The sequence below is a fragment of the Cyprinus carpio genome, chromosome B9 (assembly GCF_018340385.1).
Source record: "Cyprinus carpio isolate SPL01 chromosome B9, ASM1834038v1, whole genome shotgun sequence".
Classification (NCBI taxonomy): domain Eukaryota; kingdom Metazoa; phylum Chordata; class Actinopteri; order Cypriniformes; family Cyprinidae; genus Cyprinus; species Cyprinus carpio.
This window is the reverse complement of record NC_056605.1, coordinates 28,617,841-28,645,593: the sequence shown is the minus strand read 5'-3', so window position 1 is coordinate 28,645,593 and position 27,753 is coordinate 28,617,841. Positions and strand designations below refer to the sequence as shown.

Below are 27,753 nucleotides of genomic sequence, written 5' to 3'. Positions count from 1 at the left end.
TCCTAACAAACCATATATCAATGTAAACCTTATTTATTCAGCTTTCAGATGATGCATAAATCTTAATTTTTAAAAAAAATGACCCTTATGGCTATTTTTGTGGTCCAAGGTCACTTATGATGATTTGGAGTTCATTTCGTATTATTATCAATGATAAAAACAGTTGACATATGATGCCTCATATGCTTGTGGAAGCAGATTTTTGTTGCTGTTTGTTTTACAGAAAGTTTAAAATAGCAGCATTTAGCATTTTTACCATTTTTCTTTTAGCATTTTTTATTTTATTTTTTGTGACATGCATCACAGTGCAGATGAAGACTAGATGTCTGAGGCTGGACTGACCAAATTCTAATCCCAGAGAATTCCTGCTGGCTCAGAGCACTTTTTACTTAAACCTAAAAATCAGCAGTCATGCATCAGGATTTTTTTTTTCTTGCAGTGCCACAGCACTAAAGTTTCTTTTTGCGCTCCGACCTAGAACATTCTCTCTTGCTGTAACTGTTGATTATTTCCATTGCTTGGCATTCGTTGGCTCTTCTGTGTCTGTAGGAACTCGATATGTGGATGTAGTCATCACTCTGCCAGAGTGTGTGAGTCTGTGTGTTTTTGATGAACGTATGTGTGTACATTCTGTTGATTTGAACAGTGTTGGGTTCCTGCAGTGAGCCTGACTGTGAGTAGACTTGATATCGTGTGACCTCATTGAATTGGTCTTCTTGGACAAAAACTCTGTTGAGAGTCATAAAAACAATTCCATTCCATGTATGGAGTCATTGTACAGCCAGTTTCACAATGCATGTTCACCAACAATGCATTAAAGGGATAATTCACCCAAAAATGAGCCTTCTCTCATTATTTATAGGTTCCAAACTTTAAATTTGTGCAGCACAAAATAAACTAAATGGGGTCAGCATAACATTAAAGTCTTTTGACTTTCATTGTACTTTACAAAAACAAATGTTTTGGCTAAAAAAAAATAATGAAACTGTTTTAAGTTTACAACAACTTCTAATTAAATTTTGATCAACCAGCAAACTACACTGACTTAGAACTTCATTTGTAGAATAAATGCAAATTTTAAGTTAATTGCTCAAAAACTGAAGTTGTCATTAATTATTACAGCATGTCTGAGTTGTGGCCCTGGAACCAGTTCATCTGGTCTATTTCAGTCCAAATGAACGGCCAGTGTAGCACAAGCTAAATGTAACTTATTTTGCAATAATAATAAACACACACACACACACACACACACACACACACACACACACACACACACACACACACACACACACACACACACATTTTACTTTAAATTACAATTATTATTAAATTATTAAAATTACTGTATGTGAGCAAAAGTAATACAAATCAAATTGTTTAATTAAATCAATAAATTAGAACTTGTAACCTGTGACATGCATTTATTTAAGTTTGTGGTAAATTATTTATGTGTGGTAATAGGTCTAATAGGTCAATAATAATGATGATGATAATAATAATAATAATCATCATCATCATCATCATCAGTAGTAGTAGTAGTAGTAGTAGTAGTAGTAGTAGTAGTAGTAGTAGTAGTAGTAGTAGTAGTAGTAGTAGTAGTAGTAGTAGTAGTAGTAGTAGTAGTTAGTACTACTACTACTACTACTACCCCCCATAAAATAACTATTCTCATTATCTAGTCCTATGCAACACATGCTGGGAAATCCACTGCCAAATGTTATTTTTCAAGACAATTTCTATAAGTTACTACCGCTAATTTTATTTAAAAAAAATATTTTATTTTATTTTTATGTTTTATTTTTTTTACGTGTATTTTTTATTTAATTTTATTTAATTTTTTTATTTTGTATTTGGATTTTTTATTTTTAATTTTATTAATCAGGGAATTGCTTGATGTCAATCAAAATAATCCTTGCAATTTAAATAGGTTATTATCATCAGTTCATGTCTTTAGCATACGTGAGGATTGGTAGTGATGTTGTATCCTTGCCACCCGCAGCTTAAAGAGAGCTTGAGGAATTCACAGTTTGTTGAATGTGCGCTCCATATGTGAGCATGAATGGTGCGGTGGGCTGCCTGTTCACGCACCTGCCTCTCTGCAGGGCTCTGATTGGCCCCTGCGTGTTCCAGCAGGATGTTCCTCCTCGGAATCACGGGAATGTTCTCCTGTAGTGCACTAGTTGGAGGAATGGTTGTTGTTTTGGGACCTCTTGGGCTCTGGTGCCATGCTAGACCTGGCATTTTTTTCTTCTTACACTAGCTGCAAACATTAAACACCATCCTGAGTGTTACTTATAACGATGCTTATTACAGGCAGCACCGAGAGGATCATTAAAGATAATAAAATCCAGGACACAGGATATATGTCAGACTCATAACATGTCAGCATTTAATAGGGGATTTTTAAGACAGGTCTGCATTCTTTGTTCGTGTTTCTGTTGTTTCTAAGCAAATATGCATGCATAATTGTTCAAGCTAGTTCTCCTATTTTGCATGCTTTGCTGAAGTATCCGTGATCTCATTCACATGTACATGAAAATTAAAATTGATTGCAGTCTTGTATGATTGAGTATCATGCAAGAAATTTTGTGTGTTTTTGTTTTTGTTGTTTAGTGTGATAAAATATTTTTCAATTTTATTTGAGTAAAAGTACAAAAGTACTTCATTTTTATTGTGCTTAAGTATTAAGTATTAAAAATAAGAATTATTGAATGTTGATTTTTTTTTTTTTATTGTTATAGCTAGTAATAGTAGTAATTTTGTATTAGTTAGTAGTTATTGGTAGTGATTGTGTTTAAATTTGTATTTGTATTCAATTTAAGCAAACCTTTTTCTTTTTCTTTTTTTTAAATAATATAATTTAAATTAAATATATAAATATCTATATAAAATAATTATATAGATTGGTAGTAGTTTACCACAAAGGTGCCTAACATTGTATTTTTGAATAATACATTGACGAAAAGTCTTGCTCAAGCAAAGTCCACATCAAGTGCCACATTTGGGGCAAGGCCAATATTTAGCTTGATGGGATAGCTGTGCTTTCCCTCTGCTCTTCTCCTCCTCTTTCGTCAGGCTTGTCATTAATGCTGGATTCTGCATCCCACATCATACCAACATCTGGTAAGGGACGCTCCAAACAGACATCTCACTTTGAAGCTGACGTCTTCTGTATAATTATTTTGATATCACCAAACAAAACAGCTCGTGGATGGTGTGCTCCGAAAAAAGACCTTCAATTGTTAGCTTCATGGAAACCACCATCAGAAATGATGATTAGATGGCACGATTGCAAAACGTCACGCCCAAACAAATGATTGTCTGTATTTTTAGGAGCACAAAGAGCTGTATTTTTCTGAATTAACTTGGAGCACCAGCAAGTTGTTTCCATAATTCCACAATGTATTAGGACTGGAAATGGAAAAATGGTTAATAACATAATGATAATAATAATAATAAAATATGACATATTATAATGTAACACACACACATACATACACATACACATACACATACTTGTTATTTTGTTTTGTTTAGTTTTGTTTTATTATTGATTTTATTTTATACATTTTTAATAAAACTAAATTATCTCACTATAATATTAAACCTCCACTATAATGTTATATAAATTATAATTTTTTTTTATTTTATTTTAATTGATTTATTTTAAATATGGTGTTCAGGAAAAAAAACACGTCTATATATACACGTACATACATACGTATATATACGTATATATATATAGTATAGGAAAATAGCAAAATAATATATGAAATATATGGAAAATGGTGCATATTTCACTATTTTTAAGTCCATCTAAGAATTATTTTTAAAACAAAAAAAAAATTCAGACTTACAGAAAATATTTTATTTATTTTTTATTTGTTTGTATTTTTGAAATATTAATAATGTTTAAATAAATATTATTTATAAATTAATAAAACTATTTTATTAAATGTACTCAGCCCTAATGTGTTGTTGTAGTTAAACTAAAATAGAATCAGAAGTTGAAAATAAGTATTTGTATCCTGAGGGCAGAAGGTTACAATACTAAAGCTGTCAGTATCTTCTCAGTAATTGCTTGGGTTCTGTCTGGTCTCAAACAGCCCTGAAGCCAGTGTTAAATTCCATGCTGTTAGTGACATTCTGGTTAGGATTTATTTTAAGTGCAAGTTTTAAAATTTCTTTAATTATCTAAGCTTGAACAACTGAATTGTGCATACTGTGTTTATACTTTGCTTTGTAGATTTTATCAATTAAGTTCATAAATCTCTCTTTTGGTTTGATTTAAACATTTAGCATTCAAAACGTAACCAGCAATCTAATACTTGCATACATATCAATTTGCACACTGAATTATGTTTGAACTCTTCTGTCTTGCTTTTATTTAACATAGCCTTTATGCTGCAAAGGTAGATCTGTGCTATGTTTGGATTCTCATGCACATCCAGCAGTGAGTGTGATAACCATGATAAAGGAACTACGACTTGCTACTTTGCTGCACTGGTATTTCCTTCAGGAACAGTTGTATAAATCTTGTGTTGTTGTGTTTTGTCTGTAATCCATCAGCCAATGAGTATCCTTCAGAAGCTCAAACACTCTGGCTGTTTTAAAGAGGATTGAAGTCGTTTGTTTTATAAATCAGAGTCGGTCTGGGAGAGCGTTAGGCTCGGCGGTGTTCTTCAGATCAGTGCTTTACAGCTACACAGCTCACGCTGGGTGCTCTTCTGCGTAACTCAGCCTGCCTTTGAGCTTGTCAACTCATGTTAAACCTGTAAACTGAGAACTTGATAACAACTAGAGAAGGAGAGAGCAGAGGGGTGGGCTGATGAGGAGGCTGAAAGCCTTTTGTCTGTCAAACCAAGTCCAACCCACAGAACCTGCTGGGGATTTCAGCTGTTTTCGGGTGAATTTTCATTTCTGAATTTCAAAAGTTCAGAAAGTTCCAAAAATCTCTTACAAAAACAAGTTGAGAAAACTCAAAAATCTCCTGAAGCTGGTTGCCTTAAATTTTTAAGTCTCTCTCTCTCTCTCTCTCTCTCTCTCTCTCTCTCTCTCTCTCTCTCTCTCTCTCTCTCTCTCTCTCTCTCTATAATAAAGTAAGTCTAGAGATTATTAACAAATGCACTCTTAATGTTGCTGACCAACTGATGTGTAATTTTGCTTAAAAAGACATTTTTTCCCCATGCAAATGGGTGCTTGATGAGTGTTAATTTTAGACCTTGTGTATATTTTTCTAAGGATTTTTTCCCGTCTGTTTCATAAATGCTCACAGTAAGCAAAAGGGAGGGAGTGAGAGAGAGAGAGAGAGAGAGAGAGAGAGAGAGAGAGCAAAAAAGGGAGGGCAAACAAGTGAGAGGGAAAGGGGAATTGCAGTAGCCTGCAGCTAGACTTCCTAGATTTCCGTGCCGTGCACTCGTTGAGTTTGTAGGTGCTGCGTCAGGATCTGACCTCCTCTCTTAGTCCATAGCCATATAAAGTGTGAATATCTTTTATGATCCTCTTTTTTTGGCTAGAGCGAACAGGGAATGTGAGTCAACATTTCAGCCTTTCTCGGGAAGCCAAGAAAGCCGCCGTGTTTGCGCACATCTACATCTACACACTCACTCACTCCTGCTGGCTGGATTATAGTGTGTGATTGAGAGAGGTGCGCTGCGCTGCCGAAGAGCCGGACCGGACGATCCCACAACACTCTCAGCTCGGAGGAGAATGCGGCGCTGGGGCTGAAACACACACACACGCATTCACACCCTTTGAGGATGGCCACTGCTGTGTTTCAGGTAAGGAGATGGTGACACGGCTCGCGGGCGCTGGGAACCTCCTCAGATATCTGGGGAATTTTAACCTCATTTGCTCTCGGAGCTGCGCGTGTGTGCGCCTCAGACGGTTTGTTTGCTTGTTCTGTGTGAAGACAGAGAGTAAGTGTTCACAGACGTGTTTAAGTCAAGCTCAGACTGCAGAATGTGTGAGAAGAGAACAGTCAAGTAGCTCTTGTAGGCTTGTGAAAAGTACAAGACTGCTGTGGTGATGTCGAGGAGAAATTTAGCTGGCTTTAGAATGAGACTCGATGCTGAAAGTAAATCAAACTGCTGGGGTAACTAAACTAAACCAACGCTGAACTGACTTGAGCTAAATATTGACACTATTGTCTTTATAGGATTATGCTTTACAGCAGAATCTGAACTCCTGGGTTGAGTTTCCATAATTGATTCTGAATCTGTTTTGTATAAAGCGCTATAGAAATAAAGGTGAGTTGACTTGTAACATTTTGGTGCTTTCACAGTGATTTTAAAGGAATAGTTCACCTAAAAAATGAAACTAGTCGTTTATTCATCATCAAATCTTTGACTTTGTGTAATGATGTTTTGAAGAAGAGTTCATACCTTTAAACTCCTCAAAACGACAGAAAATACTGTAGAATTAGCATAAAATAGTCTATATGAATATATATAGACTATACTAAGACTTGTCTGTATATGCATCCCACGAAACCTCTTGGACATATTTCAAAAATAATTGAAGTCATTATTTACTGAAAAGGTTTCCCATTGCTGTAGTAATTATGTAATGTTGTTTGTTTGGTTTTGTTGGCATGAGACCCAGCTCAATGTATCTAAAGACATCACATTTAAATAGTAGGAAGATTTACAGCTTCCATAATGAACTTTAAAAGTTCATTAGCCTTCAAAATGTGAACTGAATTGAGCCAGATAATGACACTAAATTTGCAACACTGACATCGTTATTGAACTGAATCGAATCAACACTGAATTTGCGCTGAATAATGACACTATTCTCTTCTCTAGAGCTGCTTTTACAATTGATGAATTTTGATTCATATGAATTTAGGCTTAAATGAGCCTAATTATATGCTGGTTGCCAAACGATAGCAACTTGTCTATTTGTGTTTATTGCATTTTGGATGTGCTGAGGGTGAAGAGTGAGAACTGGAGTCAGACTCCGCTGTCAGTGTTTCGAGCGAGTCTCCGGTCTGGTGTAGGTGTCACTGTGGTCTCACAGCGAGGACGCTCAGCTTTGATTCGGGTCTCTGAGTGGCATGTTTTCAGAGCTTCCCTTTCTTCTGTAACAAATGCGGCTGACAGGTTGACAAAGCTGCTGTTAAATGCTGAACAATAGCCGTCCTCCTGTGGCACAGACCAGCACCACGGCGTGTGGCGTTCTCGTCTGTATATGCATCCCATCAAACCTGTGAAGAACCTGTCTTGGACATATTTCAAAAATACTCTTAAATAACATGCAGACTTCTATTATTTCATTTCATTTTTTCATTTCATTTTACATTGTTTTCATGAGATTTTGTTTTGACATTACTAATGCTTTTAAGGCATTTTATTAAATTCATAATGAATTTATACATCAGATGGTCTGCCTTTTAAATTATGCTGATTTTCTTTAAACAGTTTTTTTTCTTTAATACAGTAAAGGATTATTGTTACAGTAGTAAAACATAAAAACGGTAATGAGAATTTGTGTGTAAATGTTCTTTTTTATTATTTTTATTATTTTTTATTATATGTTAAGATTATTTTTTTTAATTTTTTGTGTTTTTTTTTTTTTTTTTTTGTATTGTTGTCTGGTTACGGTAAAGAGAATTTGTATGATAAATGTTTTTTTTTTGTATTTTATTTTAAAACATCTGGACACATTATGTTAATGAGAATTTGCGTGGTAAATGTTCTTTTTTAATATTTTATTTAATATTTAATATTTTCTTTTCTTTTTTTTTTTTATAACTTCTGGACTCGTTATGGTAAAGAGAATTTGTATGATAAATGTTTTTTTTTTGTATTTTATTTTAAAACATCTGGACACATTATGTTAATGAGAATTTGGGTGGTAAATGCTCACTATTTCATTATTCTTTCATATATACAGTACAGACCAAAAGTTTGGAAACATTACTATTTTTAATGTTTTTGAAAGAAGTTTCTTCTGCTCATCAAGCCTGCATTTATTTGATCAAAAATACAGAAAAAACAGTAATATTGTGAAATATTATTACAACTTAAAATAATAGTTTTCTATTTGAATATACTTTAAAAAAAATAATTTATTCCTGTTATGCAAAGCTGAATTTTCAGCATCATTACTCCAGCCTTCAGTGTCACATGTAACATCCAGTCTATCACATGATCATTTAGAAATCATTCTAATATTCTGATTTATTATGAGTGTTGGAAACAGTTCTGCTGTCTAATATATTTGATGAATAAATGGGTTAAAAAGAACTGCATTTATTCAAAAAAAAAAAAAAAAATTCTAATAATATTTATTCTAATAATATATTTTCTTTACTATCACTTTTTATCAATTTAACACATCCTTGCTGAATAAAAGTATTGATTTAATTAAAAAAAAGAAATAAAAAAAAAAATTACTGACCCCAAATTACTGACCAGTAGTGTATATTGTTATTACAAAATATTTATATTTTAAAAACATAGCTTCTTCTTCTTTTTTTTTTTTTTTTTTTTTTTTTTACTTTTTATTCATCAAAGTTTACTAAAAAAGTATCACATGTTCTGAAAAAATATTAAGCAGCAGAACTGTTTCCAACTTTGATAATGAATCATCATATTAGAATGATTTCTAAAGGATCATGTGATAATGGTCCTAAAAATTCAGCTTTGCATCACAGAAATAAATGATAATTTAAAGTATAATAAATTTAAAAACAATTATTTTAAATTGTAATAATATATCACAATATTACATTTTGTTTCTGTATTTTTTGATCAAATAAATGCAGGCTTGATGAGCAGAAGAAACTTCTTTCAAAAACATTAAAAATAGTAATGTTTCCAAACTTTTGGTCTGTACTGTATATATATATATATATATATATATATATATAGATATATATATATATATATATATATATATATATTATATATATATATATATGAAAGAATAAAATGAATTATATACATAAAATGAATGTATATAATTCATTTTATTCTTTCATATATATATATATATATATATATATATATATATATATATATATATATATATATATATATATATATATATGAAAGAATAAAATGGAATTATATACATTCATTTTATGTATATAATATATATATATATATATACATAAAATGAATGTTCTTTTACATTTTTACATGTGACCTGGACATATTTTAATGACATTCACCCTTGTTCAAACCCTCTCACAGGATTTCTCCATTGACCAGACATAACCTGATGACCCTGAGGTCAGGACAGGCAGTGACCTTAAATGTCAAATGCCAGACTCTTTAGTGCTGGTTATTTATGATGCTGCAAACTCAACTAATGTGTTTATGGCATCAGAGGCCAGATAAATCTTGTGGCTTTTCAAGTACCAGGGCAGTTATTGCAAATTCTCATTTGGCAAAACTCAGATGACGATCTGGTGCTGTAAAGCGTTATCGTACCGTCTGTGCACACCCATGCAACATTTATAGCTTTGTTTGTTCCCCTCTCGTCCATTCTACCTCAGCCATGGGAAAGAATGCACACTTTGTGTTTTTGGCATGTTTGCAGATGCAATTTGGACTAATTTGGCTCAAATTGAGGGGAAAAGGAAATAATGCTGTTGTGAACACATCCAGTGTGTTTATCATTATCTAGAGATAGTGAGAGGGGGAAATGAATGGTTTCATTTTCGCACGACTGCATCCCTCATAACAAATGTGTTTTATTCCCTAGTCTCCGTTTGAGTTGTGCACATTTTTCTCCATTATCTGTTCATTTTTGCATGTGCCGCAGATTCCACTGTATTTGATCTTGTATGTGAGCTTCTCGCAGGTTTCATTGCATGTCGAAGCGGCAGTAAAACTATCAGCTGATGGAGCTTAAGAACCTGCAGTGACTCAGATATGAAAGAAGGAGATTTGCGGTCAATCAGACAGGGCTAATTAACAGACCATTTTGTTCGTTTCCCTGCTAAGCTGTCTGATCCGTGATCGCTGCCAACCGTTTGATGCTGAAGGCTTTTTCTACTAAGAGAAAGTTTCTTCCAGTGAGTTATTGGCAGGCCCACACGGAGTATGAATATGCAGATCTCTACAGAAAGCTCTGCAGATTCACAAAGCTATACACATCCCATTGCGTCTCTATCAATCAATTTCCTTATGTAAGTTTTCAATAAGTAAGTTTATTATGCTTGCCAATACTGGCGCTTTACAGTAGAGATTTACAGAACTCTAGTACAGTTTGGAAATTACACTACCATTCAAAAGTTTTTTTTTTTTTTAAAGAAATTAATAATTTTACTCAGCAAAGATGCTTTAAATTGTCTAAAAGAGTCATGTGCCATATAATGTTAAGATTTCAATTTCAAATATTTTTTTTCAAATTATCCTGAAAAAATGTATCATGGTTTTAACAAAAATATTAAGCAGCACAGCTGTTTTCAAGATTGATGATCATAAGAAATATTTATTGAGCAGCAAATCAGCATATTAGGGTTATTTATGAAGGATCGTGTGACACTGAAGACTGGAGTAATGATGCTGAAAATTCAGCTTTGATCACATCTAAATTACATATTTAAATGAAACAAAATATATTTAAAAAAAATACACAAATTGTAATATATATATATATATATATATATATATATATATATACAGAATATATATACACACACACACACACACACACACACACACACACACACACACACACACACACATATATATATATTATATATATTAGTTTGAATAAACGAGCAGACACTGATTAGCTACTTGCTCTACGTTTATTTAAAATTAACAGCAAGACAACTAGCAGTGAATGTGCTTTCCATTAAATGAATCACACACAGTGAACAAATCCTTAACAAAAAAACAAAAAAAAACTTTGCAATGAACGTGCTTTGTTTTAAATAAATCACACACAGTAAACAAAACCTTTTAAAAAAGTAGGCTACTTGTAACAAATACCGTTTTTCCACATATTCTGCACACAGGCTCATCAAGATTTTCTGGTTTTCCGTTGCCATCTGGTTTAAACCCGAAATGTGCCCATATAGGCGATGTAACATTTTTTTTCGCAACGAGATCCATCGGTTTTCCCCTTTCTTCACGAAGTTTTAATTTGAGGCGGAACATGTTCCGTCACCTCCGACGTTGGATCCGGAACATTTTTTATTGGATCCGGCACCTCAGTCCTATGTCACTATGGGAAATTTATCGCCTAAATTAAAAAAAATTAATTAATATTTGTGTAGTGTTAAATGTTGTTATCGATAGAGATACGCAGATGGGGTATTATTTCATCCGCAACCACATTACAAAACTCATCATCCGTGCCAACGTTTTTTGAGCAAATTTCAAAGCCGCACCCGCCCGCCATCCGCTGATTGTTTTGCGGTCTATGGACGATGCAATGCTTTGCTGATGCGAGCCGCAAAAAAAAGCCCTTGTCTGTTCTAGAAAGGATGCAGCAAAGATATTTAATGCTAATGTATGAGGCATAGGCCTACGCTGAGTTTCATTTACGATGAGATGCGCTCTAGTTCACAGTGCAGTGCAAGTGAACGCGGCGCGCTGGCGCTTCCATGTCACGGTTATCATTGTCTGCTATATTTGCTTTTTATTTTATTAAAATACATGCAATTGGTTGATGAAACATTTATTAAATTAAGATAAAATGTGTACAAAACGAAATTTGTTTTTAATAAAGGTTTTCTACAAAGCAAAATTTAATGAAGTGGTAAAATATCATGTCTGACGATTTACAAAATTTCATTAAGTGGTAAAAACCATGTCTCCCGATATATTGCGCATCTTATGATCCTATCTAAAAAATGAAAATAATTTTTGATAAAAAAATGTTTGTAAAAAATATTTTTAATGACACGGTTTTGGCGGTTATGGAGTTCTAATGACGGTGTTCAACTATAACCGTCGGTCTCACGGTTATATACTAACCGTCCACACCCTAATATTATATATATATATATATATATATATATATATATATATATATATATATATATATATATATATATATATATATATATATATATATCTCAGAATATTTCTGTTTTTATTGTATTTTTAATAAAATTAATACAGGCCTGGTAAGCAAAAGAGACTTTTTATAAAAGAAAAATAGAAAAAAAAAAAGTTAATTAAACAAATGCTTCAGTGATTCGGCATTCGGACAAATTCCTCACTCTAATTAACACAATTTTTTTTATCATATTTAACTCTTTTACCATTCCACAGAATTCTACTTGCCACGCTGGTAAAAATTGCAAAATGAGCTGTCCGGGCATAGTTATTGGTAACTTGTTGGCTGATTTTCACTAATGGTTTTAAATATTAACAAGACATGCAGAGAAAAAGCTTTCTTTTGCTTTATGGTCTACGTTTGGTCTCCAGGTAATCATCGAAAGAGAGATTGTAGCGGCTTGGTTGAGCTCGGAGCAGTTTTCTTCGGCATTCCTCCTGTTGGCTTCGGCTGTGATTTAGAGGCTCCTCAAGCTCCTCTGTTACTGCAGTTCCAACATTTCCCACTTACACATAGAGAGGCAGATGAATCCAGATCCACAGCACTCTAACACTGTCTGGTGTGGAATTCTGTGTGATAAATGTGCATTAAAAAATGGGCTGTTATGGAAGTTCAAGGATCATTTGATCTCATGGCTGGAAGATGTATTTAGTGTCGGCTTGGATTCCGCCAGATAAATAAATCTGCATGTCTGCCATTAGAGAGTTTGGCCAGCCGTCCAATCTCGAGATTGACTCACTTTTCCTCTTCAAAAAGCAGCATCCAACGTGGATGTTCAAATATACCAGCGGATTATGCAAAAGAGCAGTTTGGTTTGTGCATGTGGGCTTGTTAAGAAGCATTCGCAACATGCATAAACAGAAATTACAGCTTTGGAGGTAAATGATAGGACTCGTAACTGGCTTGTAAATTTAAGAATATTTTTCGAGTGTCGTTAAGCTTGTTTACATTCTTGTGCCATGTTTTAGCTCTGGATGCATCAAACCTGAAGATCTTTACCACAAATTCATACCATGACAAAACAACTTTCTTTATTCTCCAGGGTTGATAGGAATTTTTTTTTTTTTTTTTTTTTTTTTTTTTTTTTTTTTTTTTGAAGCAGCTCTTCTTTTCTTCTTTCTATATTGAAGCAAGAAGCTCTCCTTTTCTTCTTTCCATATTGAAGCACGTCCTTCTTGTACTTCTCAGATGTCTTATCAAGGGAGAACTAATATTTATTTCCAAATAGCATGCTGCTTACTGCAGATGTTTGAGTTATGACGAGACTCACACGGAATCTGCACTTGCAGAATTTAGCAGAGAGATTTTCTCAGAAATGTGGTATGTAAATAAATACATTTCAGAAGTTTTATGTATTTGCTCAATCACTGCATCATTACATTTTATTTATTTTGGCCATCCTGCACTTCAGATCAACCACTGATGTAGATAATGCAACCCAAAAAAGTTTTTGAAAGAAGTGTCGAATTCTCACCAAGGCTGAATATATTTGATCAAAAAAACAATAAAAACAGTGAAATATTGTGAAACATTATTACAGTTTATATACATTTTTATTTATCTTTTCCATTATATTTATATGTTGATTTGGTGCTCAAGTAACATTGTATTATTATCAATTAAAAATTAATTATTATGAATGTTCTGCTAAATATTTTTGTGGAAACAAAATAAAGTTCTTTTGAACTTTTGAAAATTCAAAACAACATTGTTTATTTGAAATAGAATATTTTCGTAACAATGTAAATGTTTCTACTTTTGCCTTTGTTCAGTTTAATACGTCCTTGCTAAATATTTTTTTTCCCCTAAAAACCCTTACCCTGACTTACCCTAAACTTTTGAATTGTATGTATAAATATTTTCTAATTTATAAATATAAATTTTACGCCCAAACAAACAAACACCCCACCCACTCAGTTGTTCACAAGTTCTATATACTCTCTGCCCCTTGTTTGTTTATTATATATTTTGACTAATTTGATTATATTTCAGCTCCATTTAGCATAATTCTACCGTTTTTGCTACAAAATGCAGTCTGGGCCTGATCATGTCTATGTTATCCTACCATCACTTAAACCTAGTTACGTTTCCATTCAGCTTTATGATCTTCAGACAGATAGACTTCCCCGTAATCCTTGTTGACTACCGTTTTAAAAGAGCCACTGTTTTCGAATGGCACCAGAGCAAATGCATTCAAGATGTCTGCATTCTCCAGGATTGTTAAATTAGTGTGCCAACAAACATGAAATCTGGCAAGATAGCTAAAATGTAACCAACATGGAGCTGTTTTGATTGGGGCCCCGCTTTTCACGATGTCACAGCAAATTAGCAGCGATCTTTAAGAGGTTTTCAGGCCAAATGGTTGGAGGCTGTGAAGTGTTGGGAGGAGATGCTGACGGAGGCAGAAACACGCGCCACGGCATTCCTGCGTAGAAGCTGAGGCTCTGGGATGGTCGGGAGGGGGTTGATTTAAGACCCCTGCAGCATCTTCACAGCCTGCTGCAGTTTAAACGGATGAATGCGTTCACTCTGCGGAAACAAAGCGCCGCCGCTTGCTTGGATTGTTTATCACTGCAGGTTGGCGGGCAGCACGTTCAGCACGGCGGGGCTGATGGAGCACCCGTCAGGAAGATTGGGATCACACGAGTCAGAAAGCACAGGGCCCGGTTGCAACGAACCCTTAAGATAAGAAATCCCATCATAAATGAATAATCTCTAAGGGTTTTCTTAACCTAAGGAGTTTGTTGCAACCGACTGCAGATGACAAACATGTTTTAGGAAGATTGAAATCTTCACTTTGAATACAAATAGTGTGTCAATTAAGATTAATGGTGTTTTATTTGCAATGTTTTAAGTAGTAGAAAAGGCATTAGTTGATGTGCCAATTCAATGCCATTGGCCAAATAAAATTAGTCATAATTTGCTATATTGGTCAGTGCAATTCATTAGATATATGCTTATTTTGAGATTATCATATGTGTGTTTTAGTGACTTAAGTATTATTAATACAGCTTAAAATAATATTCTAAAAAAATATTTTCAGCATTTTTGTGTATATGTGTTTGTTTAGTCATTGTACAGAATATGAATAAAAATATATTGCCGAATTCAAAATATTTTAGAATTTTTTAAATATTAATTAATATGTAATAATGTATTATGCAATAAAAATGCAATGTGTATCAACATATTAACAGATTATAATATCTAGTTTTACATGAACCATTTTAAAAATAATAATGTATATTATTTTATAAGTATTATAATATGTATTTAATATGCAGTATTATATAAAATCAAAATAATAAAATAATACAAATTATATATATATATACAGTATATATATGTGTGTGTGTGTGTGTAATTGCTGAAATTAAATACTTAATTTATGGCAAATGCTGCTGATGGCAAAATTAATAAGCCTGGCCAATATGTGTAAGTCTATTAAAAATGCCTGTGCAGTTTCATCACTTCCACAAAAGTAGAGGTCATAAATGTAATAAAATGTAAGCAGTTTCTGAAAATTATTTGGCCTCTACCCTATATTACTAATGTTGGCCATAAAAGATGTACAGTAATGGCATCTTTGGCTTGATTTGTGCTTCCCTAATGAATTGGCCGCTTGGTTTGAGGTGGATTATGCCAGCGTTACTTTTGCTTGTGCATTTCATTAGGCAGGCATTCAGAGAGAAAGGACAGCGGTGGAGGGGCTCTCAGATGGGTGGAGCTCTCTTTTCTAAGCAGCTTTAGGAGAGTTGGCACTCTGTAGACCTGCTAAGAGGCCCACAGGAAGTCATTTGGGCCAGAATTAGTTAAAACGTCCTGTCTTTGGGACACTTTCACACACTAGAGCTTCTGTTCAGGCTAAGAGAGGTTGCAGTGATTTAAAAACTCAAAGCACTTATGAGGAACTAATGTTCAGTGGCTATCATTGATTTACTTATTAAAATTCCAGACCGTTTGATATTAAACAGAATCGCTCAGACAAACCATAATTGCGCATATTAACAGGACATTTTTGTCCTTGATAATCCGATAGGGTTTTTGGAAGGGATCTTGGGAGAGAGTGCAAGCATGGCAGCCACTAATCAGCAGTTAGGAATGCAGATTTGGAATCCTGCAATTTATAAGTTTGTAAAGATCTTCATTTATAAAATTGTTTGGTTAATGTAATAATGCCACCAGCTGCCAATAAGAGTGTAGTACTCTGGCTATGTTTAACAGAGATTTACACAGATTTTCCACCAAAATCGGTATTGAAAGTATGATAAAAGTCTGCAAATTCTGCAGAAATGTTGTCTTGTTTGTTCTGCTGTGACTGTTCATCTGATTCTAGATTGTGGTGTTCATCTGATTGGAAATTCACAGAAGTCGGCAGAAGTTCACCACTGGATTTAATGACCGAGCCAAATAAATTTGACCAAAGCCCCTACGGATGAGGGTCTGTGGTGCATGCGAGTACCAGCGTGGCAAGTTCTGCCAGAAATATGTCTGGATGGAGACTTAACGATTGTCGCATTTTACAATTTCAGTGCAATCATGTAGCTCTGTTTCTCACAAATACTGGTTTTGAAACCCACCGTCGCTGTTGGAGACAAGGGGTGGCCGCTTCTGTTCCTGTTTGAGGTTTTTCAGCTTTGAGGTTCAGTTTTTGTGGCTTGTATGCAGTATTGTCCCCAGTAATTACTCTAACATGCCAGTCCTCCAGTCTGCTGGTCCCGTCAGGAGTGATAAATCACGTGTTGTGTTTCTCTTCCTTGTATACTGCCACCATGGATTTTGATGTTACAGCGGCCCGACTGGCCTTAAAACACACACTCAAGTTGTTTTTATTTAGGATGATGATATATTTTAATCATCTTTGTACATATGCATTAGATTTGAGTCAGTGACTTTTAGAGGAGATTCAGTTGTGCTCCATCCTGCATGCATTCATTTTTCAAGACCCGTTTTTAACTTTGTGCAAAGGCCTTTTATTGGAGTTTGCATCAACATTTACTGTAAAGAACCATGCAATTGCTGCATTTAAACAGCTGCAGTAAACAACACCTCTTCAAGTCTAGTTTTTGATCTGTTCATGAACAAGCGCTCTGCTTTATTACAGTGATTTGATTTAACACGATAGGGTAGGAAATTGAAGGATGTGGAAATGTGTGTTAACTGTGACAAAATGTCATGGGATGCACTTTAATTAGCAACAGAGTGGTATCTTGCTTACTATTCCGCTACACACTCAGAGGTTTGTACTTTTTCTTCACAAAAGAGTACATGTTTTTAGGGCGTAGTACAAATGGGCGAATTGGGACACAGCAAATACATCATTTGAAATGGAATGATGGAAACTGAATCGTGGGCAAGGGGTAGAGCCTCTACTCTTGTGTGAGGTTTAGATATTGTGTTTGTTCATGAGGACATTCCAGCAGTGGAGAACCAGTGAGCCACTGAACAAGATGTGGAATATTTAGATGGTAGTACATGGTGCTGATGGGAAATGGAGGTGGGGTTTGTGATCTTCAGGAGTATGTGGAGGTCTTATCAGGGCTCGGTCTCCCTGAGGAATGTTTATAGAAAGCAGGGGTTGCTGGCACAGAGCTGCTCTGTGCTTGTTTGCTTTTGCATTTGATTTATGGGCCGGGCAGTGAAATAAAGGCAGGAAACCCAGAGTCCGGCCCCACCGTTCTGCTGATATGCAACATCATGCAGCATTAAACCCAGGCGTTTGCCAAAAAAACAGCCATAATTTATTTTTTCATGACTTTAGGACCTTTTAAGCCTTTCAAGGGTTAAATGTGCCTTAAAGTCAACATGTTATTTATTTATTTATTTAAGTTAGTTTTTAAATAATGAGTCTTTACAAAGTCATAGATTTGATAGTTTGGGGAGAAAGTTTTCGTAAGTGACAGTATATTTTCATTATATATTAAAATTTATTTTATTGCCAAATATGAACCCTTCAAGGGTCAAATGTATGGAAGCCCATTTCTACCACTAAATAAAAAATAAAACAAGGTAATTGTGACTTTTTATCTCACAATTCAGACTTTTTTTTCTCAGAATTGTGTGATTTCAACGAGCAATTCTGACTTTATAACTTGCAATTCTGAGAAATAAAGTTAGAATTGCGAAATATGAACTCGCAATTGTGAGAAAAAAGAATGTCAGAATTGTAATTTATATCTTGCAATTCTGACTTTATTACTCGCAATTGTGAGTTTATATCTCACAATTTTGACTTTATAACTCGCAATTGTGCGTTTATATCATGCAATTCTGAGAAAAAAATGTCAGAATTGTGAGATAAAAAGTCACAATTACCTTGTTTTTTTTTTGTTTTTTTTTTGTTTTTTTTTTTATTCAGTGGCGGAAACAGGCTTCCAAAACTGAAACTGCAAATGCACCTTCAAGTAATTAAATTTTTATTTTTAATTTTATTTGGTAATGTTAGTATTTAAAACAATTAGGCCTAGTCTTTGCAAATTAATAGAGTCAATGAATAGGCAGAAAGTTTTGAGTAGTTGAAAGTTACATTATATTATTTATTAATTATATGAATTGATTTTATTGCATAATATGGGCCCTAATGGGTTAAATGTGCCTTAAAGTCAACATTATCTTAGAAATAACCCCATTTACTTTTCTCTTAATACACATTCCTGACTTTAATCTGTAAGACTCATCAGTGTGCATTATTCCAAAGGAAAAATGTTTGTCTTCATATTCTTTCATCAAAATGTCACAACGTGCTTTGCCTCTAAAATTTCTTTCCTGTTCACTTGATGTCAGAAATTCCTTATTTTTCAATCCATCGCCTCTAATGGCTCTGTTTTGGTGTTTGATGGCCATTTCTTATGCAGTCAGTCTTTATGGATAAAATCAAGTGCAGTCCAACTTTTTTTTCTAATGTAATGTGTCCAGTTATGGGAATAATTATAGTTTTATGTTGCCTGCTTTTCCTTTTAACCTAATGTGGATTTAAGAAAATAATCTGCTGTAAAATGGTGTAAAAATGAGCTTGCTTGATAAAACCGTAATTTCAGTTGTTGAATCAGTTAAAGTGCATCGGTATCTGTGCGTGTAAGAGAGAAATACATCTATCTCTGTGTTTCTGATGAGGCACGAGAGGTGAGGATAACTCATCTGGATAGCCGTTGTCTACTAAGGTGGAATACATCGGGATTCCTCCCCACCTGCTTGTAAAGCAGAGTTTCTCTGGCCAATAACTCATTGTATCTTGTGAGTTAAACGCAGCTGTCTCTAGCCTGTTTCAACCTGCAGTGTTTCACTGATAACAAACAACCAGCTCATTCCCTGGAAGGTCAACAACCCCAATTCATGCTCTAGATCATACTGAGATCATGTTTTATGTAGCGAATGGGAATTATGTTGCACAGTTTTTTCTGATAGTATTGTAACTGGTTCTCGCTGTTTTAGAGCAGGATTGGGTTTCAGTAATTGCCCTTAGTTACTCATAAGTCTCTCGTGATTGGAGACTAAGCTTTTGCTTTGGCTCAGTAGGTCTTGATTATTTTTATTTATTTTTTTTTTTTTAAGGAAATGACTGGGCAATATTTTCATTCATCCATGCCATGGCAAAGCTGTTGAATTGTAAACGGACTATATTAGCCACTAATGAGGGCTGTGCTGTTACTCCTCTGAAAATTTCAGTGAATGGTGTATGTGTGTACATTTTAAAGGTAATATGCAGCTGATTATTTTTTACACATTCCTGGACTTTTTATGCACAGTTCCTCATTAAATGGTTATGAAAAAAGAAAAAAAAGTCAACAATTGTTCTTAACCCCTGAAACAACTTCCAGTCCAATTGTTGAACAAGTTCTCAACTTACATTTTTCACATTGAACCCTGTGAATTGTGTCCAAGATTATGAAAACCTTGAAATAGTAACAAAGTTATATTGTGATTTAAAGGCCTGGAAAAGCCTTAAAAGTCAAAATTCATGAAAACTAATGGATATTCCATAGTGAATATTTTTTTTTTTAGTTAAACTTAAGTTTAAAAAATACTTTTGGAATTATATGATGATGACGATGATTAAAAAAAAAAAAACGTTATACAGTAATCATCACCAAAGTTATGGAAGTTAATTTGGTCTTGAAATGCATTAAAGGAATAGTTCACCCAAAAATGAAAATTTGCTGAAAACTTGCCCTCAGGACATCTGAGATGTAGATGAGATGATCAGAACAGTTTTGGAGAAAGGCAGCATTACATCACTCGCTCACCAATGGATCCTCTGCAGTGAATGGGTGCCGTCAGAATGAGAGTCCATACATCTGATAAAAACATCACAATAATCCACAAGTAATCCACACCACTCCAGTCCATCAGTTAATGTCTCGTGAAGTGAAATGCTGTGTGTTTGTAAGAAACAAATCCATCATCCAGCCTCCTTGCAAGTATTTCTCTCTTTCTGTGCTTTTTTGGTGCCAAATGTAAATATTCCATCATCTTGGATACACATGAAAGAGCAGTGCGTTGGCCCAAGTGTTTTTGAGTTAAGCGTGCTCAAGTGAGGTTTCCATCCACCACCAACTACAACTTAATTTCCTAAACTTCATTTCAAATTACATTTAAATCAATAGTTCAGCCAAAATAAGAATTATGCATTATGAACAAATTCAATTTTGCTCTGTTCCTCACACAGACGTATTGTATGGCAAAGCAGACTAGAATTATAATGTTCTTTTTGGAGCTTGACAGCTACGGTCACTGCCTAAAATCTCCCTTTGAATTTCATAGAGAAATCACAGGGTTTGGACAAGCATAAGGCTAAGTAAATTATGTAAAAATGTGAAAAATTGGGTGAACTATTTCTTTAAAATAGGTTGTGATTGGTGGAGCTCCAGCACATGTGATGAGGGCTGCTGTCTGAAGGCAACAGGTCTCGGTTTAATCTAGTTAACACAAGCATGTGAGGAATGCAACAACACAATTACCGCTCATTATATAATATTCATCTGTACACTCCAGTGTTTTCAACACACATTCACTCCCCTTTCTGTCTCTTTCCCTCAAACCGTTTTGTTTCTCTTTCTGTTCCTCACAAAGAGCACACTGACTGAGGCTGTGTTACAGACATGCCAGCCAAAAAGTTTGGACAGTTTTTTTTATTTTTTTTGTGCTTTCCCCCTCTCCGGCCCAAAAGCCCCCTGATCCGGCACAGCTGATTAGTCTTCCTGAAGACAAGCAAGAAATGGTCTCAGATGGCATTAGGACAAGACAAAAAAAACAAAAAAACACAGCTGAAAATGACCATGGAAATGATTTAGATTTTAGTATACTCATCAAAACATCAGAACTTACACTTTTATCTAAAGCAACTTACAAATGAGAATCATAAGCCAACAGAGAGCCAAAAATACACAGTATACAATGGCAGGTTTATTAGAAAGCTAGGTTAGGAAACAAACTAGAGCTGAGAATAAATGCAGAAAAAAAGAGAAAGAATATGATTTTGTTGATTTTCCCTCACTATACATTATGACTCTAAGAAAATAGTTTGTAAAGAATTAATTCAATTTGTCTACAAATCTCATTTTAAGCATGTAAGCAGAAGCCTTTAGATCAACATAAGATGAGACTTTTAAAGATTAAATATATATATATATTCAAAATACATATTCACATAAAATGCAAAATATTTTATTTTTACTTTACTTTTTTTTGTGACAATTCAGTACTATTTGCACTGAAAATGTGCCTAATCATTCTGAAAATAACGTCACAGTGCAAAATAACCTTATTGTTTTAATATACTTCATTATATAATGCCCTAGGTTTTTGCTTTTAGGGTAAATGTGATCTGGACATGTTCTTGTCAGGTTTTCGGGACATTCATCCAGCTGCAGATGGTATTCTTTTCTTTGCAGGTGAATATTGTGCTGTCATGTCTACAGTATGTTTGTTTTTGGTTTTTAAAGGCTTACTCACCTTTTTGGATGATTGTCAGGGCTATTTTCAGTATTGCGGTTGGCCACCAGTAGACCTGCGGTTATCACCTTTTGTGTGTTCACCTGCACCCCTGCTGCGGTTTAAGAGGCCGGGCATGAACCATTAACCAGAGGTTATGCTCTGAGTAGACCGCCTCATGATGTGTCATTATGATTTACAAGACTCAACCGTGATGTAAATACCAGCACTGAATCCCTTCTGTTGCCCACATAATGAATCCAGCTGTCAGGGTGCTTGTTTTGACACAAGAGAATCAAGGGGTCGCGTGTTCATCAGTTTTATTATATGACGTGATGACGTTCTGCTAAAGAGTGTGATTGTTTGTTGTCTATATGGTGCTGATTGTCACTAAATGCTATTAAGCCACCCTTTGACCTTCAAGCCAGCTGTTTTCTTGCTTTCTTGCATTGAGACGAGCTCCATCAGGATTTCTAGATGTTCTGAATGTCCTCGTCTCACCTGAGTAATTAGATTAGGGTGAGTGCTTCCATAGCTGTACTTTTGTTTAAGATTGGACGATGAAGCTGAAGTCTTATATATTTAAAATCTTAATATTTTTCATTCTTTGGATGTTATATATCTCTGCATCAGTCATATGAATCATCCATTTGACTAAACAGTCTTTTCAGAAATTTAGATTCTGAATATGTATTATATTTTTAAAAATGGAATGTATATACAGTATATATTCCATTTTATTTCATTAAGATTAATCAGGATAGAAACTGTAAGTAATTTATTATATACATATATATCTCAAAACAATGATTAAAATTCCCAAGTGGAAAAAGTTAAAAGGGAAATTTAATCTTTGCAATGTTCCAAAAATGTGTAATTATAAAAAATATATATATATATTTTTATCATTTTATTTACATTTTTATATCATTATTTTTTGAGTAAAGTGTAACAAAATCACTGCAGATATAAAGTGTGGTAAATATACTGTTCAGGCCTACTGCTGTTGCTCTTCCGGAATGACCTCCGAAAGAGAAGTCGTCAGGCTCAGTTTCAAACATTCCAGGCATCTTCAGAGGCATGAAGGCATGCTGGGTCGGGCCAGATCTCAGGGCAGACATAAGGTGTTTGTTAGTTATGGATAGCAGGTGGACAGGCTGTCATCAGCAGGTGCCTGCAGGCAGAGTTAGGCCAGGTGATGGAATCTGGTCTGGAGAAAGACCAGGCCTGTGTTAGGAGTCTGGAGAAAGACTTAGAGCAGAGCTCTGGGATGGACTGAGAAGAGGGAGAGATTTCTCTGTCACTGAAGTGTTATGGACTGGTACAGTGGTCATACTGGGTCTTGTTAGAGATAAGGATGTGTACGGTGGAACGGACTGTTTGCACATTTCAAGACCTGCCCTGGTGGAAGACAGAGTTGATGTTGAAAGAACAAGACGGGACATATTTCATGTGACACAGATTAAATACATAACACAAGAACTAACCAATTTTATTAATGTCATTATTCATTCTTTAGCTTATCTCAATGTTTGTGAAATAATATTGAATGATGTATTACAAGAAATATTATAAAAATACATGAGAAATATGAAATTAAATTATATATGAATATATATATGAATATATATATATATATATATATATATATATATATATATAATCTTGTTTTAAAACCTCAAAAAAGTATCTGTTTGCAGGTTTAATCAAAAAACAAAAAACAAAACAGATCTCTTCAGACTGTTGTATGTTTTCTGCTATTTTAACATTACGGTTTATTGCCTGTTCTAAAACAAAAGTGTATCTATGTTTGTCTGTTATCCAAAATTGGGATCTTGTCATCTTGCTTACATTTGTTGTTTCTCTCTTATCAGTCTTCCTGCTTAAAGTGCTTAATCATTTGTGTTCAGAGTTTGTTTAGATATGCTGAGACCTGTAGTGAGAAAAAACAAGAGATTTTCAGTGTTCATGTGCTTTACGGCTCCACATCCACAGCTGGAATAACATATTTTAGCAGGAAGTCAAATCAAACAGCAGCACTAGTCATGCTTAAAGTCTCATGCCCCTTAGAAGAAAACATCCTGTTCACATAGTGAAAGAATGAAACTGATCATTCTTACCCATAGAAACTTTTTTTTTGGCTCATAATCATAAGGGAACCAATTTAAGTGCCTGTAATGGTTCTTCAGTGGTTCTTTGGAGTAGTTAAGGTGCTATGTACTGTAGCACTTAAAGTGGTTCACCTATGATTATGAGCCAAAGAACCACTTTTAGTGCTATTTAGCACCATTTGTTTTTCAAGTGTTTTTCACAAACACCAGCAATACAAGACATGTTGTGATTTTTCAGGTGCAGCACACCTGTTAAGCTATAAACTCTGTTAGTTAAGGCTCAGTACCTTTTTAAGGATCACTTTATCAATGACAAGTCAAGGTCATTAATAAACGAGAAACTGACATTGTGAAACCCGATGTGCTCTGTCAGCATTAAGACGAGCAATTAAATGGACTGAGCAAATTTAACACAAATGCCAGAAGGTTGAAAAGAACACACGTATATGTTCAGCTGTCAAAACAAATGGTAAGAGCCGATGGCTTCCAGACCATGTCAAATTCCTCACTTTCATCTGAATCAAATTTTGCAAAGACACGCTTGAACTCTGGGTATTCAAAAATTGTTGTCCTTGGAATGACACAACTGAAATCTGACCCAAGTTGCCTTGACTTTATTTACTTACCACAACCAGTGAGAAATAAACCAGCATTATGTTTGTGGGTTCCAAGTCACTGGCTTAGTGGTAAAATCACTGTGACACAAGGCCTCTTTTGGCCCACAGCACACATGCAATACTGTATCCCACAATGCAATGTGTTTAACTTGACCTTCCATATCTAGTATGATGAATGAACTGGTAATATCAGCCATGACATCTCCTCCTCGATTTTTTTTTTTTTTTTACAAAAAGCACATTTTATTTTATTTTATTTGTTATTATATTTATATTTTATTTTTTACTTTATTTTTATTTTAAATATTATTAGTTTATTTTTATTTTTATTTCTTTTTCTTTTTCTTTTTCTTTTTAATTTCATTTTTACTTTGTTTTTTAATTTGATTTTTATTAATTTTGCTTCATTTTATTTTTTTATTTTTATTTTTCAACTTTATTTTATTTTAAATTTATTTTATTTAAATTTGTTTTTGTTTTATTATTGCTTTATTTTATTTTATTTTATTATATTTTATTTTTTATTTTAAATGAAGTTTATACATTTATTTTATTATTTTAATGTATCTTTTTATTTTATTTTAGTATTTTATTTTTATAGAAATACCTTGTTGCAGTAAATTAAGCAAATAGTACACCTAGGAATGTCTGAATCCAAATCATATCATTTGCAGCTTATGATGTCCTGAAGTCCTATGTGTGGTTCAGCAGTTTGTGGAAAGAGTAAATTGTTTTATAAATGTAATTTTATTTTATTTTTTTAAACATATGATTTAATTTCTACTGAAAAATGAGTCTTTAAATGTCAGACTTATGTTTGTTTAGTTATTTAGTTATTTTTTTTTTTTATTATTATTTAATCATCAGACATGATGTCATGATGCCAGAGGTCTGTCTAAAGTCTGTCTCCTTCCTTAGGAGGTGCTTTCACACAATAATGCTGTCTGTTTAGTCATCGAAAGACTACACAGCTGCCATTGCTTTTAGACACAGCTGTGGAAGGAGGCTTCCTGTTTGTGCACAGCTCCAGTTCCTCAGATGCAATTTTGCCTGGAAACAGCTTTTCTTAATGCTCCAGTAAAAGCAGTGCCAGAAATTATGGTCCACCATCCTGTTTGTGAAGCCCAGAGCTCATTTGTTGAAGGGAGGCGGGATATTAGTTGTGGCAGTGGTCTGAGCAGCAATCCTATTATAAAGGACTTCAGCAGATTGTGAGTTCTGACAAAGCAAATCACTTTTAAACATCAGTGACTTTTCAATCCTGTTTATGAAATGCTAAAAATGAGGTTAGTGCTGTAGATTGCCTGTTTTTGCACTGAATCACTGAGCAACGATATTGGTTTCAATCTGTTGTGACTGACTGATATTTTAAATTAGCTTTGATTTTATTTTCCGCTTTTATTTTATTTTCAGTTTAAATTTTAGTCATTTGTATTGTTAAATCATGATTAGATAAATTATTTTAAAATATTATTTGCCACAGAAAATTATTTTTGGATCGTCCAATAGTTGTTTTAAAGAAGAAAGTGTCATTGTTACAAAATTGTGCATACAAATGTGAGGCTTGTATTTTTGTTAAATATTTATTTTAATTTATTATTATTATTATTATTATTATTATTATTATTATTTAGTATATAAGCTAAATCATCCATTTTGAGGTGGAAATACTTCCTGTTAGATACTTTTTTTGAGTTTCATCTAAAAGTGTTTTCGGTTATTGAAATAAATATGAAATAAATAAAAAAACAAAAAAAAACTGTATTTATTAGATGAAGTCAAAATGTAATAAATAAATTAATTAAAAATTAAATAAAAATGCCCTAACAGCTAACTGAAATATGTTTAAGCTGAAGTACAGAAATGACTGAAAAATAAATGGAAATGAATTAAAACTAAATAGAAGCGGCTAAACAAATTTCAAATTAAAACTGAAAATATTAAAATAAAAGCTTACTCAAAATATGAATAAATACTAAAATAGTATATACTGTGTATAAGGGGTGGCCACACTTTTTTGTGTGGGGATCTACTTTTCAAATGAGAATCTCGAGATCTGCCAAGTGAAAAATAAATAAATAAATAATAAAATAAATTTAAAATAAATAAATAAAAGAGCTTGCTGGGATGTAACTTTATATTGCATTAATTTTATTATTTAATTAATAAAAAATAAAAATCAGTTCCGCAAGCCCAGCCTTTTGTATTCTAGTGTTATTACTATTCAATTACATGTAATTATTTTTAAACAAAACAAATTCCAGATATTCAAACATTCCAAGTTCTTTTTTGCAAGCATACTTTGCAGAAATGCCACTGCAGATATTCTATACAACTTAAAAATACATAAAGCACAATTATACCGTAATGTTAACAAGCACTAAGATAACCTGTAATACCAAACAAGACCACAGGGAGATGCCAAAGGACTGCATATAAACTACTATGGATCCATTCATAAACACTAAACACACCAAAATACAAATGAAAAATGAAACCATTCTGGAATCTCAGCGATCTGAAGGCGGCTCGCCTCAATGTCATCAGTGAATACGCTCCTCTGTCAGAACATGCAATAGTGTCAGTGTTGCGGCTGATCGCCATGCGTACATAAACACAACCGTTATAAAAAAAACTCGCTCTGAACACTCTGAATATACTGAAATACAGAGTTCTGGCATGAAACTCTAGATGGCACAGTCTAATAACTCAATGTGACCTAATGACATCATCATCACATGTTCTGTGTGAAAGTTATCAGGTTGTCAGTTCATCTGTGCGTGTTTTCCAAATTAAAGCAAAATGTTTGTCTTGGTAACCTTTTATCAAAATGTAATAAATTGCACCACTTCTGAAACCACTTTCTGTTTCAGCCAATCTCATGAATCCTTCTTCAGTCTCTCTCTTCCAAGCACCTCACTCTGACTGGATAAAATCAAGTCCCATCCTGCATTATTTCTTGTTGAAAATCCCATTTCACTTGAAAAATGTCACATCACGGTGGTAAAATGTGTTGACTTGAAAGTCACAGAATCAGGCCTGACATTTGTTTTTTTTTTTTCTGTGTG

The 27,753-nt window shown here is 33.9% G+C and overlaps 1 protein-coding gene across 12 annotated transcripts in view; it reads left to right on the top strand.

Moving 5' to 3' along the window:
- LOC109094865 (tensin-1-like) overlaps positions 1-27,753 on the top strand; it is a 228,682-nt gene that overhangs the window by 114,995 nt on the left and 85,934 nt on the right. Inside the window, exon 1 of one of the 12 annotated variants that reach the window (XM_042731815.1) lies at positions 5,375-5,780. The exons of the other annotated variants lie outside the window; for them this stretch is intronic. Coding sequence (XP_042587749.1) covers positions 5,760-5,780 — 21 coding nt within the window. The 5' untranslated portion in view covers positions 5,375-5,759. Of the gene's footprint in view, positions 1-5,374; positions 5,781-27,753 lie in introns of those variants that run through there. 12 annotated transcript variants of the gene reach the window in all.